The sequence below is a fragment of the Branchiostoma belcheri genome, unplaced genomic scaffold (genome assembly GCF_001625305.1).
Source record: "Branchiostoma belcheri isolate BF01 breed outbred unplaced genomic scaffold, Haploidv18h27 scaffold61, whole genome shotgun sequence".
In the NCBI taxonomy this organism is placed as follows: Eukaryota; Metazoa; Chordata; class Leptocardii; order Amphioxiformes; family Branchiostomatidae; genus Branchiostoma; species Branchiostoma belcheri.
Genome location: NW_017804254.1, coordinates 278,243 through 293,105, shown reverse-complemented (window position 1 = coordinate 293,105; position 14,863 = coordinate 278,243). Strand labels below are relative to the sequence as shown.

Sequence of the window (14,863 nt, the reverse complement as noted above, 5' to 3'; positions counted from 1 at the left end):
TGTCATCCTGGATTTAGTGGGTCGCCACACTGGTATTATCGTTATCAGTACTACAAAGGCACTGCCGCTATGAAATATTGCCTACGGGCTGTTCCATTCAACAAGCTCCGTAAAGGGGTGGCCAGGGCCTTAATTTTTCTGAGCCACGTTCAACACCGCTATGGTTAATAAGTGACACCTGCCATGTATTCATTGGTTTAGACCCGCGGTTTCAACGTATTTTGTAACGGTTGCTCGTACTTGATTGTGTATTCGATGGTACTTTTTTTTTTTCAAAATCTTACTTATTACTAAGTAGATCATTGACATCATCACTAGTACTCTTCTTTACCAAACTCAAAATCCCGACCACCATTTTTAACTTCCAAAATAGAATAGTCCTCAGGGATATCTTACAGTTATTACATGCATTATATGAAAATGGCTGTTTTTGTAAAGAGAAAAAGATCCTGCACTTTTTACGTAGGCGTTGTCTTAGTATGGGATACTTAAGATTTCCTTTAAGTAGGTTAAGGTTAGCGTTAAAACATCAACTCATCAACGCCAAAAGATTTATCAATACTTGAAAAGAGTTCAAAGTTTGAAGAATTCAATAAACCCATAAGTTATCAAGTACCCCTAAACAAACAATCCGTTATAAAGCACTGCATCTGACAGCTGGCAAACAGTCGTCTGTAGCCTTTGACTGACCTTTGTCCACCATTTATGTTACCAAGGACAACAGATATACTATCAAACGACGGAGGGTCCAACTAATCACACGTAGCTATAGGTCAGACGTCACCGTTTGTTTACCTTTGGTCAACAGTTTGTTTGTTGTACGTTAGAATGGTCGTTGGAGATGCTTCCAAATATAGCCATACGGCAATTAATTACACGTGTCGTACATGTGAGTGTCGATGCCAAGTCGGATCGAGCCGGATCGGAGCCGAATCGAAGCCGGATCAAAGTGAATCAATTCGGCTCGATCAGTACAATGATAGAAACTATGACTACAGAAATATGAACGTAGATGGCGTATTAATATTGACATAATGTACGTTAAACATTTCTGTCTGTTAGAAAACATTCTCTCTTCTGTAAAGCCCTACATGTATATTGGCCTAAGTACGTAGATATGGAGTCGGGACATGACACAATCAGATTAAAAATAGTCTGTGTTGTTTTTGCTACTAGATTTACATATATGAATTCATTAATATTTGTCTATGTACAGTATAGGCTGGACAGGTCATCATCACAATATGCATCTTCAACACTATTTTTTACATGTCAATGCTCTTGTAAAGACGGTAGAAAATACAATGGGATTTCGTCAGTATTTTAACGTTGTATGTCGACCGTATCGTTATAGATGTGAACATGTCTGGGCTAGCATCAGATTGACAACTCGATAAGCGATGTTGAGTTAGGCCGGCGCGCTGCTATCGATACTTCTTCAGAGTCAAGAAGCGTGTCCCTGGCAGACCCTTGGGCTAACTTCTCAAAGTTTGCGGAAAAAATCAACGCCGGAAGCCGGGGACTTCTCGGTCGGTGGCGATGAATGCGGGACTACATTTCGGTGGCAGACCGCAGTCAGTAGACCGACACAGCGACACAAAACAGATCTAATTTCTCAAACATTTCTGTGTATTTTTGTGCTGTGTTCACTGGTCTGTAGTGATTGGGAAACAAGTCGCTCTACTCTAAATAAAAGACGCCGTCATTTTTCAATTACAATCAAATACGTCACTCTCTCGTTAAAGAATAGAAAATGATCAAATTGTTTGCAGTTCAAAATAATTCATTTCCTTTTCCTATTAAACTAAAAGTTTTTAATACATGTATCGTAAATTGAACTTGTATCATGAGCTAGGGCATAAGGCATCCAATGCAATTTCAAGGCGACAACACAGAATATTCTGGATGAGGAAATCTGTCTGATATTGACACTTGCTGCCATTCTCCGCATTTTTCGTCATCATTACATACTTGAAGTGTTTGAAATATCTCTAAAACAAGCTACACGAGGAGTTGGTTCACAAAAGTTTTATAAATACGTGCACCACCAGTAAATACTAGTAGCTATAACTAGCCTACGTTACAAAACAAGCAACCGTTTTCCGTCAGCGACGTCGCATGCCTAGACTTGTATGGTACAAAACAATAGAAGGGCAGTCATAAGTTATGTGTTTAACCTATAGCTGTGTCTACTATCTATAGCCTTGATCAACATCCGCTGGAGTCAAGGCTTGCCTCACACCTGTGTAAAGTTTAGTGAGTCAAGTACTGACTGTTAGTCCTTCTCTTATCTTTTGCCCATTCCCACATTGGTACTTGTCAGTATTAATCTTAAGGTTACGAGGTGTGCAATAAGAAGAACGTAATTGACGTAAGAAAGTGCGCCATGTTCGGACTGGTTGGTTAGAATCATCAAGCATGCCCAGAGGTTAAAACTGTAGCACGGGCAACGCTATAAATACTGTTCAGTTGCCCCCCTCCCCCACTCTCAGACACCTACATTGGTATCAGAACTATTTACAGTTCCAAACTTCTGATAAACAGCGTCAGTGTACAGCAAACCAGTCAGAATTGCCCTGATGAAGATGACAGACGATCATCGAAACGTCGGCTCCTAAAAAATAAATGGTTGTGATCAAAGAACTTTGCTATTCATTCGTTTACCAACCTGATGAATTTATTTACGGTTCTGATAAACAGTTAGGTGCAGGTGCAAATTACATTTTTCAGTCAATCGGGCAGTTGTTTCATGTACTAGTTACATGTACTGTACTTGGCTATGGTCGTAAGTCGACCATACACCCTAATTCAGAAATATCGACCATAAAGTGTTATTTGTGAAATTTACAGAAGTACGTGTTAATGCGAGATAAAACCACATTTTAATCATAGAATGGCAAATAAAACAGGTGTCAATTACTATAGAACACGTCAAACAAAGGCGTTCCTGTGCGCACACGCACTCCACTTGAGATTGCTCTGGTTTTGACCTTCGCCTGACCCTTTATTTGATTAGTTTATCGACCAGAACCGTTATACTGGACAAATATGAAGCATATCTTATCAACGTTGAACAATCCGTCTTTTCCACACATGTACGGAAAACATCCAGTTCGTACTTTGCTCCATTGTCTTATCGGAATTAAGACACTTCAAAGGGATTCCCGACATTTTGTGGTTATCACTGATTGATACATTTGTTTTCCAACACCTTAATGGGATGAAATGGTCTTCAAAATCCTGATCTAATATACAATTCTGATTTTGTACGTTTCTGTGATGGAAATGCGTTGAGTTAACACATGCAGCGATGGTTCCAGAGATACCGTGAACAAAGTGCTTTTGGTTTGCCCCGTCGACTCTAACATCTTATCTCTACCGAAATGTCAGCCCAGAGAGACAGTTTGCGGGTCCGCCCTTCCTCCGTTTGCACTCACCTGTTGAGTACCTGACATCAAAGCGGCACCGCCCCTTCAGGTGATGGCTGTGGTGTGTCATTTGTAGTGACAGCAGTTGGACTCCTCCATTTAATTACAGGGAGATTTCTCATCGTCATTCGAAAGTACTCTGCCTTTTAATTAGATTTTCCCTAATTCTTGGACAATTCCAAAATGTGTTTCCGACGCCCTCCCTTTATTTTTATTTGTCCCTCCCTCACTGTCATCTAATTTTCTTGTCACCCCTCTAGCATACATCTCGATGGAATATCCCTACACACACCCATGTACCGGTAAAGGTATACACACACTCACTGAGCCCACGTACTGTGCTGTACACCCACTTGTATGCAGTAACGTCGTAATCAGCAGTGTAAACGTTGACTAACGTGGGAGGACATGTAGTGACGACTCGTATCTGTTCTTCCACACCCCACACAGGTGTCCCACACGCAGGTGTCCTAGCGACGGACAGGTAACCCTGTACTACACACCTGCAGAGGACTGCTGCTTTCCAAACGGCATGTGACATCACAATTACCGTGTGATCCACTGGTTTTGTCTAGGTAAGTTTGTTTGTACCGTATTTCTGCCTATGTTTTCACTAACATTCGGTTAATACGATTTCAAAGTGTAGCAAGTCACATGTGTTGTGGGGTGAAAATATGTGATATGGCGTCAACTACTAACAGAATGTTTTGTATCATTACAATGTATGTTGCATTGAGTACCGACGGGCAATCGTTACTGTTAATTCACTTTCAGATCTTTATAGCTTCAACTTCTATTTCAAAATCTGAAGCATACTTAATAGATGCGCATACTGTTATTTTTACGTTGTACCTGTAGCAATGGCCATTTCAATTTGTATTTCGTAGAAAGTAAATGCTTAATGACATGGATAGCATGATACTAGTACATGCTGCACCTTACATGATCAGCCCACATCGTGTCCCTAGATGTGGAAGTAGAGGAACTACTTCTTATTCACCGCCAAACACCGCCAGCTATCCGGACAGTAACAAGGAACAAACACGATAGCTTCACCCCGCCAGACCGCACGGCAGCGGCCCGAGGGATAAAAGTGCCAATCACACATATTTCACGTGTTTTGTCAATGCGTGCCTCTCACTGGGGGTTGTTCTGTAATTGGCCTGCCCTCCCTTGAAGGAACGTTCGTTAGTACCGTCATTGTTTCCTGCACTAAAAGGCCAACTCCCTTCGGCTCACCACTAACTACCATACTTACCAGATAACTACGTTGGTTATCTCAAATTGCTAAGTGACTCATTCATTATAATGTTGCCAAAATGCATGCAGTGCTGCAGAATGATGGCTATTTCGCGAGTTGTAGGGGAATATCTATTTTGGGATGTAAGCTTTGTTTGAATAGAAGTGGGAGCACGGGTGTTGTGTGTGTAATTGGATTACGAGCCACAACAAATTATCCGGCTTAGCTTACTAGTAGGCTAGACTGTGTAGAGAAGGCAGGGGTTTTCCTAGCCTGGATCCCAGACTGGCCTTTCTTCGGGAATACGGATCGTAGAAGTCGGCAAAACAGAGAGTAAAATTTGCCAAGGGAGTCCGGCCGCGGGGAGGTACTGTAGTTTCTTTAACTGCGCGGTCAGTCAAACCTACAAGGCGGCCAAACTCCTCTGGCAAATATTCTCCAGTTTAGTCTGGTAGAGACTACAACCTTTCCTCGTATAGTCAAACTGCAACTCATGTGTCATCAACCGTAATGAAAATTGAAATCAGGAAATATTTGTTTTGCGCCTCATTCAAAGAGCGACGCTAAAAAAGAGGCAATGAGTTGGTCCAGACAAATACTATTGAAATAGTCAAACATGTTGAGTCACGCAGCATTGTACCTGGGATACGTCTTCTGTTGTCTCACACGACTCATCTTCTGTTGCGTCAGTTAACACATATTTGTACAGCGTTATATGTGATCTATTTATGGCACTGACGTCACTCGAAAACACTCTGATCAACAAATACCCAAGATACAACCACCTGTTTGTTAGTCATGACTTCCCACGCCAAACAAAGCGTGAAAAACGCCCCCTAGTCAGATATAAGACAGATTTGGCATCATTCAGATGCCTTTCTAAGCTTTGGAATATGTGATAGAAAAAGTAAGAAGTATCTCTTCTTGAAAGTAGATGTATGGGGTGTGTAATAGGCTATTTTAATGTATAAGTAGGATATGTGTCCTCGCCTCTTGAAATTTGAGAAGTTCATTTAACCTATGACTAGGTGACGCTTTTTTCCTTCATTGCTCTTTTCTAGATCCTCGTCATCATCCTTATAAAGTGAAAATTTGAAGGAAACATTTTGAAGTCCTATGTAGGTTTTCTGCATTGTACGCCAATGTAGAGTTGGGTACAGCTTCAATATGGCCAAGATGCTATATGAAAACTCAGTATTGCTGACATATCATTTGAAACGTCTTATACATATCAACAGTGGTCTAGCCATGGCCAAGCATGTCTGTCAAACTTTGCACACAACGTCTGTATGTAATATCATATTACCTCCTTCAAGCAGTAGCTATAAATTATGTCTTCCATTGTCTAACCAGGCATGTTCGTGCCCTTTGAGCTGTGAAAAAAATGCTCATATATCAGCGGCCGTAACTATGTCAAGGTTTGTTTTCCCTCCCCGCGTGTCATTGTTCCCCCTTCCCTAACTCTAGCTAATGTTTCGTCAATACCAAAAATGGACACCCCTCACTTCAAAGGCACGGCTGGCAGTTCCGCTTCAAGGCAACGTTTAATAGTTTGACGAGTAATGTTTGAATGTTTACCTCGGCAAACATGGGATACCAGAGGTTTTGAACGGGGGGAATGTACATAACGGACAGTGTGACAGTACGGGGACGCTGGGTGGTCTCAACCCGCTGTTTTTACGTAAGTAACGAAAGAATAGTCATAACAAAGCTGCCTGACAGCTTGACTGATTGACACTTAAAATTCGGCAGTAGGTCAGACAGTGAGAAAGTGGTCCTGCAGGTGGGGACGATAGGGTGACAAATTACTGTCCTGTTTTACAGTGTGATGGATGGCACGATACTAAGTTGCGATAGCCTCCATAGCATGCCAAAACTTGGGGGGTTTTGGGGGGTCTTCAGGGTCTTTGGGAGCTTTTATGTGCTATTTTCTGATTGCATATAGACAACATAGCCGGCCTGGTTGAAGTACCCCCGTTTTTTGAGAACTGGGCTAATCAGAAAACAGCCGAAGATCACCAAAACTCCCAGTTCTATTAAGCCAGCTACGGAGGCTGAAGTTGCGACTAGTCAGGAAAAACACCCGAGTCAAAATGTCAGTAGTTTTCATCTAGACATTTGTGCCTTTCCCAACTGTATCTGCAACTTCAAAAGCAGAAAACATGAGAATAAAACGTGATGACAGAGAAATATGTTATCATGATATAAGATTTTCTTCAGGTGTTTGAAATGGACAGAATTTCAGGTCATCTTGCGATTGCACAAAGCAACGCAAAGCAATTAAGACAATTATGAACCCTCGACATTTGGGTAAGTTGTTTAGGGCCTCATTATTGTTGAGTTAAATGACGGCAACTTCTCGCATTACGGCATGAAATCAATTTACTGTAAACAGTTGGGTTATTTTACGACAGAAAACCGATTTACCTCACACGCAGTAGTAAAATAGGGAGTTGTATATTATTAGCATGTATACTCTGGAGTCGTCGCTATAGCCATTGGCTAGTTGGTCAGCTTAAATATATAGAGATAAAGAAATGAAAATATATGACCTGGAATATCTATCTGGAGTGAGCATTGGCCTTTTTATAAACAAGAGACAAGGAGGACTACTAGTATGAAAGGAAACACAAAACAATTCCGCTTTTTCATATTTTCTAGATCACGAATTCTGATAGCATTAGATTGTACTCTATATATGCTTTTTTTGCATTCTTTGGCATAGATGCATTACAGAAGCATCGATCATTAGTATACTGGTAATGTATTTTTCGCCCACGACTTGACATATTTGACCAAGTGCAACAGGCACGTTTCCGCTTGAAATCTATCACCTGCCCAACACACGGTTAGCGTACATGCTGTGTCAGAAACTTTTCAACGATGGGAAACACCAGGGCAGATTGTCACCGTGGTTACTGAACAACCTTTCCGGCGTTAGGCCATGTTGATTTGATTACATGGATGACATCCTCTGGAACCTCAAAACTGATGCGAGCGCGCGAAAGTTTGGCAAAAAAGTTGCCTTCATTATGAAATATAGGTGATCATGGAGGTTGAACAAATGACTAAACACACAGAGTAATATTTTATTGGCATGGTGAATAATAGACTTTTCATTTTAATTGCTTTAGATTTTATTCTTGTCCGTTGGAATGGATTTTGGCATTCTGTGACATAAGTATCGCTTTCCAATATTTTTTTCAATTTACGGCATATATTTGCTCATTTTGCAGCTACTTTGTACGATTTACAATCTGGTCGAAAACTTTTATATTTCAGTGGAAACGGACGAAAATTCATGCGCGCGCGGATGTCATCCATAGAATCAAATCAACATGGCCTTAGTAGCAACCAATAAACACGCCTGTTTCAGTCAGCGGTATAATTTGCAGACGTTTGGACTTTTCTTCTTTTCAAACGGTGGCGAGATTTTTTCAACGACAGTCGTAGCTAAGCCGGTCGTACTTTGTGTAAAAGTGGATTTCCGTGACGGTTTGTGTAAGAACAGGCAGGTTGAATGAATGTTTGGACCAGTCAAGTAGCGTGTTTATGCTTGTATCGCCACCTCCTTCCGCACGGAAAGGCTAAGAGGTTTGTATCGACGTTAGAAACAAACTACAAACTCTAGGTGTTAAAAGTCGTCCTGTATTTCTGTCAGCTTTGTCTCCATGGCAACGCAAAACAGACGAGGTAACGACGTAATGGAAAAACACATCTGTTTGCTTAGAGGAATGGCGAGATAAGGAACCACCTCTTAGTGATGTAATCAGTGTTAACGAGGCCTTAAAGACACGGTAGGTTCCATTGAAATCGACTGATAAGAGGCTAATTGACACGCCCGTGAAAGGGATGAGGGGTCCTTGAAGATGTCTCTTGTGTCGTGTGCAAATAGACATGACGGGGGCGATTGTCAACTCGTGAAAAACGAACGATCTTATCATTTTGTCCCCGGGAGCACTCAAGGGATGTGGGCAGGGCATTCCTGTCAGGTGTCAGGGCCACACCGGTAATTGGTAGGAAGCCACAAGTAAGCCGTTAACTTTCAAACTGATGCTGCGGGGATCTAGTGTGATTTGGTTTTAATGTTTTAGTTTACTTCCAAGGCTGATCGGGAGATTACCAAGTCTGCCAATGGTAAGCCAATAGCTAACTGGTACCTGGCACAGATTTTTCAGAACATTTTTTTTACTGTGAAAGCTTAAAAGACAGCTTTTCTTCTGTCATACGCAAAGTTTTATCAACGTCTTTTATCAACGTTATGATATTCAAATTCGTAAGGCGAATGTAGGGTCACAATTTGTACCCATTCAAGAATAAACTGGTTCCTCCTTTTCTTAATTTTGGACAAAACATTTTGTGCATTGTGACAGCCTTTATTACACACCGTACATGTACCGGCTGTAGTGACTGTTTACAGAGTGTTTTTAGTGGCAAGGTTTCTTTCTAGCTGATGGAGCCACGGTCCATCAGATGTGTTTTTGTCTCGTTTGACGAACCCTGAATAGCGCACCCACTGTTCACGCTCATGTACTTTCACTCGTTTAAAGTTTGATTTCTTCCTTGATTTATGAGTTTTTGTCTCGGTAGTCATTGGCTATATTCATCCCGGACAGGCTTGCATTGCAGGGTAAACACAGGAGAGTCACGGTTTTTTCGTAGGTACACTACAACAAGGTTAAGAAAACGTTTACATCTATACAAAGCACAGTTGTACGCAAACAAGCGTCGTTGTCTTTGACGTCATGGTCCGGGTTGGACAAATACACGTATGGGGCAAAGTGAACAGCATGGCGGCCTCAAGTTTACATCTGCTTCTTATCATTATTCTTCATGTCGTTTGGAATTTTCATTATCTGGTAAATTATCAGTCATATCAGCTTTCTTTATCGGATAAGGGCGATATGATTTTTCCTATGGTTGTTTCTTTCAGTTTATTAACAAGGTATATGATGTCAAAATTTGAAAATATAGGAATCTTGTTTTTTGGCCCGTCTTGTTTTGTTTTAGCCCTATCGCAGTAGATTTGGAGTTGATCAGTCAATTGTTACAAACTGTTTGTATGTAATATGCAATAGTGAGTAATAGCCACTGAATATGTAAATAATATTAATAAAAGTTCACTAAGTCAGTGACTAACCTTTGGCTCACAGCTACCAGGTGCTCTCATTTACGATGGAGCTTGGTAGATGTCGATGGTCTCTGACTTTGAAGGACATAATGATACGTATTAGCAAGATATTAGTGTTAGAGTCATAATGGCGATCATCGATAGACAACCAAGAGAGGTCAAAATCTCTTGAAGCTGTGTCCTATCTCAGTGAAGCTCAGTAGGAGGATTCTTAAATATTGTCTTCTTGATCATATAACTGCGCACGTTCTACTGTCTCTTCTCCAGACTTGTAAGTAATGGAATATTCCTGCGAGTAATCAATATGGCCGGCATTCCTTGTTGACATAGGTGTACTTATGCTTTTACACGCGTTTGGCACACAATACCCGTTCACGTTTCCGTTCTGAAGGCTGGATTATGTTCGCCCACACACTATGTGTCATGTCAATCACGGCCCAAGGAAAACAAGACGAAAAAAAGCTATTACAATTGTTAATAGGGTCAGAAATACCATGTGGCAATTAGTATACCACAGAATTGTCTTCTGAATGGCTGCCTGTGCCGTTATACAAGTTTTGGCAAGCGTTATGGTCTGTTTCTACAGACTTATTGTTTTTACGTGTCGAGGTAATAAAGTTCATGACATGTTAGACCTTACGTAAAGTCATAGGTCACTTCCTCATATGTGTACTTTACTATATGCGAGGACAAAGGACAATGAAGGAGGAATGATTGGCATTCTTGCAGACGACAATTGCACCTGTGAGCTCGAGCAGGTTCCCTCAGTCACTTGGCGGGAAGTCAAGACTGTTTCGTGTGTCGTCTGAGGTCCTGACTGAGACATTTCTGTCAGACTCGCTGTCCTGTAGATTTTGTTTGACCGTGTAGATGTTTGTTGGGTGGGGGTTTACATACAAATAGAGAGATGTCTCACAAGTCATGGCTCGCTGCCACACAAAGCCCGGCCCGGCGGATCCAAGTGTAAGTCGTCATCTCATCTCGTGTGGCCAATTCACGCCGGTTACCGAATCCGCGCCGTTTTTCATGGGCGCCTCACGTGACCCTGCTGGTGGGGGTAACCCTCCCTCGCCCTGCCCCTCCCACTTGTCGTTCACTGCAAGTTCTAGGCACTTAGAGGTGCAGACTGAGACAATTAGGGTCCGACCCCGCCAGGGATTAACCGCTCTTCCTCTGTGTTATGTCTCGGCAGGTTGTGCAGGTGGTCCCGCCGACGACGATGCCGACGCTGCGGGTGTGGGTGGACGGGGAGGAGAGGACCGTGTCGGGGATCTCCAAACGGACGACATGCGGGGACGTGGTGAAGGCGATGATGGCAGAGTACGGCCTGGTGGAGAACGGTCACTCCTACATGTTATTTGAAAGATGGCGGGACTGTGAGAGGACGTTGCCCGTGGACTGTAGGATCATGCGCGTGTGGAAGGCCTGGGGCTCGGAGCAGGAGAACGTCAAGTTCAGCCTCAGAAAGTACCGGCCGACCAAGGCAGCCGCGTTCGAAGCGCTCCACATGAACAAGGTAAAGAGGTCACATTCAGTCAGTAAGAAGGAGAAGCACAAGAGCCTTCGGCACGCCAAGCGAACACACACGGCGAAGACAGCCGACGTCAGGCCGAAGGCAACCGAACAACAACCCTCGACGGAAAAGACATTCGGAACTCTTGAAGAGTTGGTCCAGATAGTCGTGAAGCAACAGAACAAGATAGAAGAGCAGCTGAGGCGCATTCAAGCCACCGACAGTGAAATAGAGAGGCTGGAGACGAGGATCCACATGGCTCGGGTAAAATTGAATGGGACAAACTACGTACAGGACACGTATCTGGCAGGTCTGGAGGACAGCGACTTGTCGGACGCTAGCAGCCACTCGGAAAGGGCCGAGGAGTTAGAAAGGCTCATGCTGGCCTACATACATACGTGCGAGGATATATTCCGATTACAGGAACATATATCACTCGAGGAGACCAGAATCGAAGACTTGTCTATGGTAATCCAAGACGAGCTGAGCTTTCTCGAAACAAACGATGGTGAAACGAGAGCTCCGGACTGGGGCAAGGACTCAATGGGCCAGGACGAGCCTAAACATACCGCTGACCCGTCGGAATGCAAGCCAGACCACTTACTCCAGGAGGTCATCCGGCAAACGTGCACTCTAGAATCCAATATCGACTTGACACAACACCAGAGGGAAGAAATGAGGTTCCTCGATAGAGAGCTGTCTCTGAGAGACAAACTCATCCGCGCCAAGCACAGCTTGGTCCAGGAGTTGTACAAAGAACTGGAAGAGTTGGAAGCAGAAGACGGGGAAACGCACGGTAGCACGGCGCCAAAACAAGACTTGGACGCTATTCCCGAATCCAAAGAGCTAGACTTGGTGGAAGCAAACACTTTGATTCCGCAGCAAGGGAAAGGGGACTCCTCTCCGAAGGGGTCGACTGGCAGTTACGAAAACGACTCCGATACGGGACTAAGTTCTCTACACAGTCAGGACGACGTGGTAACTGTTGTAGAAACTCTGGTTTGAAGGGAGTATACTGTACAGGTGGCTATCAGTGTTATGTTACGAGTACTACTGTATATAGATATGACATATATCATCATATTATACATGCGCAATCATAACAAATTCTTTATGGTAATCCCATGTAACAATTTTATTATTGGTCAGTATGTAACGGTCATGTATGCAAATGTCTGTATATGCAAAATACCGCTAGTGTGGTCGTTTTGTGTTGCTAAAGTTGTTGTTTGGTGTACTGTACCAGTACCCGAAGAAATAACTTTTTAAACGCAGCCTCCACTCCAAAGATCAATTATTTTATGTTTTCTAAGTAAGTATTTGTCTTAATCGCTGTACGTTGTTTTTTTGTCAGAGGTGGTTTTAAAGTAGTACTGCATTATCATAACCAACGGAACCTCATTATCATTGTTAGCATGGACTAGGAAGAATTGTAGAGAAAATGAGAAAGCTTAGAGAGAAAATAGGTAGACGGAGAAATGCTTCATCAACAATATGTTTACATAGAGCCCCTCTACATCCCCTGTTCAGCCGTCCCTAACTTGGGTGTCTTTGACCGCAATGTTTACGTTAGCACTGGATAAAGATATAACCAATTAAAGATTATTTAGTCTACCACTTTCAACCACTGTTTTATGTTTTGGATTTAGTTTCCTGTTTGTAAGTTTCCTGTTTGTAAGATCGAGCGCATTCTAGTGAAAGCTAAGCCCATTCACTCCTGTATATCCCATACACGTGTATCAAAACAGTCGATCTCCTGTCATTCTAAATACATGCTTAGCCCAGTTTGATTAAAACAAACTCGATACTTTTATATCATGTTCGTTGTCGAGTCATTTGTTCGAAGCGTCTCGGGTGTCCGCCATCTTGAATTGGGAGGCTGTCAGTTTCAATGACAAATCCCGTGTCACCTGTCCCCGGCCGTATCGCCTGACCAAGATGCTTTTCGCACCTACATGTAGAAAACCCGTATTATCGTTACCCATCCTTCAACGTTTGACAACAATCCGTATTTCTGTTTCATCCAACCCTACTCCCACGATAATGGTATTAAGAGATCTGGGTTAAAGAGTAAAATAGATACTTTGTCTCGATGACGACTTGCTGTAGAAGCCATGCCTTACGTGGTATCAAATTGTCACAACCTAGTCATGATTACCCCCTACCGAAGTGAAGATAAGATCAACACGGTGTTTTTTCTGAAAGGATGACGGTATATGATCGCCGTGAGCGTTTTGTGCCCTTGGAGTTGAGGGGGTCTGTCGGGCGGAGTGATATGTCAAAAAGACAGATGTGTCGGCGGAGGGTGAGCGGCTGTGTATGAGGTCTGTGGCCCGGAGCGTTCCACTACCGCCGCAGGAGTGACATTACCTGTTGTTTATCCGAAATTCAGACTCTCAGTTTCAGAAAGAGTATGACTCTAGTTTGGGGGCTTTTGGAACGGAATGGCTCTCTTTATGAAAAAAAAAACACTCCATCGTTCATTTTCCCCAGAAAAAATATTCTGATCTATAAAAAAACTCCGCAGGGTAAAATTGCAACAACTGCAATCTTGAACTCATATAACTTCTCCAAAATTACAAAATCAAACAATTCTAACGGGAAAACTCCCCATGATTCCGTAATAGTATGACCCTTCGACCTTCAAGCGACCGTTGACGACGTCACCTTCGCTTCTCCACAGCTATATGACACAGATTGTGAGACAGCAAATATACCGCCTTCAAACAACGTCAACTTTTCAACCTCCGTGCTTAAAGACAAAATTTACTCGGCGCCCAGAGTGCTTCACCAATATTTGTTTACGTCACTAATGTCTGGCAGTAGACAAAATGGGAAAATATAGTGACCCGAGGGAGGGCTAAAAATATGGACAGGTGTGCTGATGAATATGTCAAAGCGTTGTATACAGAGGCATTCGACTGTGTTTCCTTTGTAAATGTCTATGTGAATGTCAAGGAGAGCTGCAAATCGACATTGGCAGTGACCATAGAAATAGACCAGATGTGTTAAGGGCATTTCAAGGTGGACAATCTGCTGACTTAAGCATGGATGGCAGGGGTTGAGATTTTAGACGGTGGTGCTTTCTTGGTTTAAAGACTCTGACAAGGCACCGTAGCCTGTACTCGAACAAATGGAGAGCAAATTAAATCTCTGCAAGGCTACTACCTCGTGATAATAAAGCAGACTACGTGGCTGGTACACTACATGTGTTACGGGTATAAAAATACCTTCTTCTAGACAGATTAGTTTCTCAGAACTGTTAGAATTGTTACTTCTCGAAACTGTAAATACCGTTAGATAAAGGTCAGCAATAACTATGTGTGTATATGTTGCCATACGTTGTACCTGCTAAAATTATATAGTTCTTCATAAATTAGGCCATGTTGATTTGATTATATGGATGACATCCTCCGGGAGCCCCAAAACTGATGCGCGCGTGCGAATAAAAAAAAAGTTTTGCAAAAAAAAAGTTCTTTTCATTATGAAATCTACGTGGTCATGAGGGTTGAGCAAATGGCACAGAATATGGTTTGGCGAATAATCTAGTC

At 42.6% G+C, this 14,863-nt stretch overlaps 1 protein-coding gene across 1 annotated transcript; it reads left to right on the top strand.

Annotated features, from left to right (window-relative positions):
• Positions 1-3,659: 3,659 nt before the first annotated feature.
• LOC109482898 (ras association domain-containing protein 10-like) lies at positions 3,660-12,970 on the top strand. The gene is made up of 2 exons (XM_019785783.1): positions 3,660-4,003; positions 10,992-12,970. The coding sequence occupies exon 2, from the start codon at positions 11,019-11,021 to the stop codon at positions 12,315-12,317; it is 1,299 nt and encodes a 432-aa protein (XP_019641342.1). The 5' UTR covers positions 3,660-4,003; positions 10,992-11,018; the 3' UTR covers positions 12,318-12,970.
• The last annotated feature ends 1,893 nt before the right edge of the window (positions 12,971-14,863 follow it).

Excerpts from the sequence above, each read along its gene's own strand:
- LOC109482898 (XM_019785783.1), top strand. The coding sequence starts at position 11,019 with ATGCCGACGCTGCGGGTGTGGGTGGACGGGGAGGAGAGGACCGTGTCG.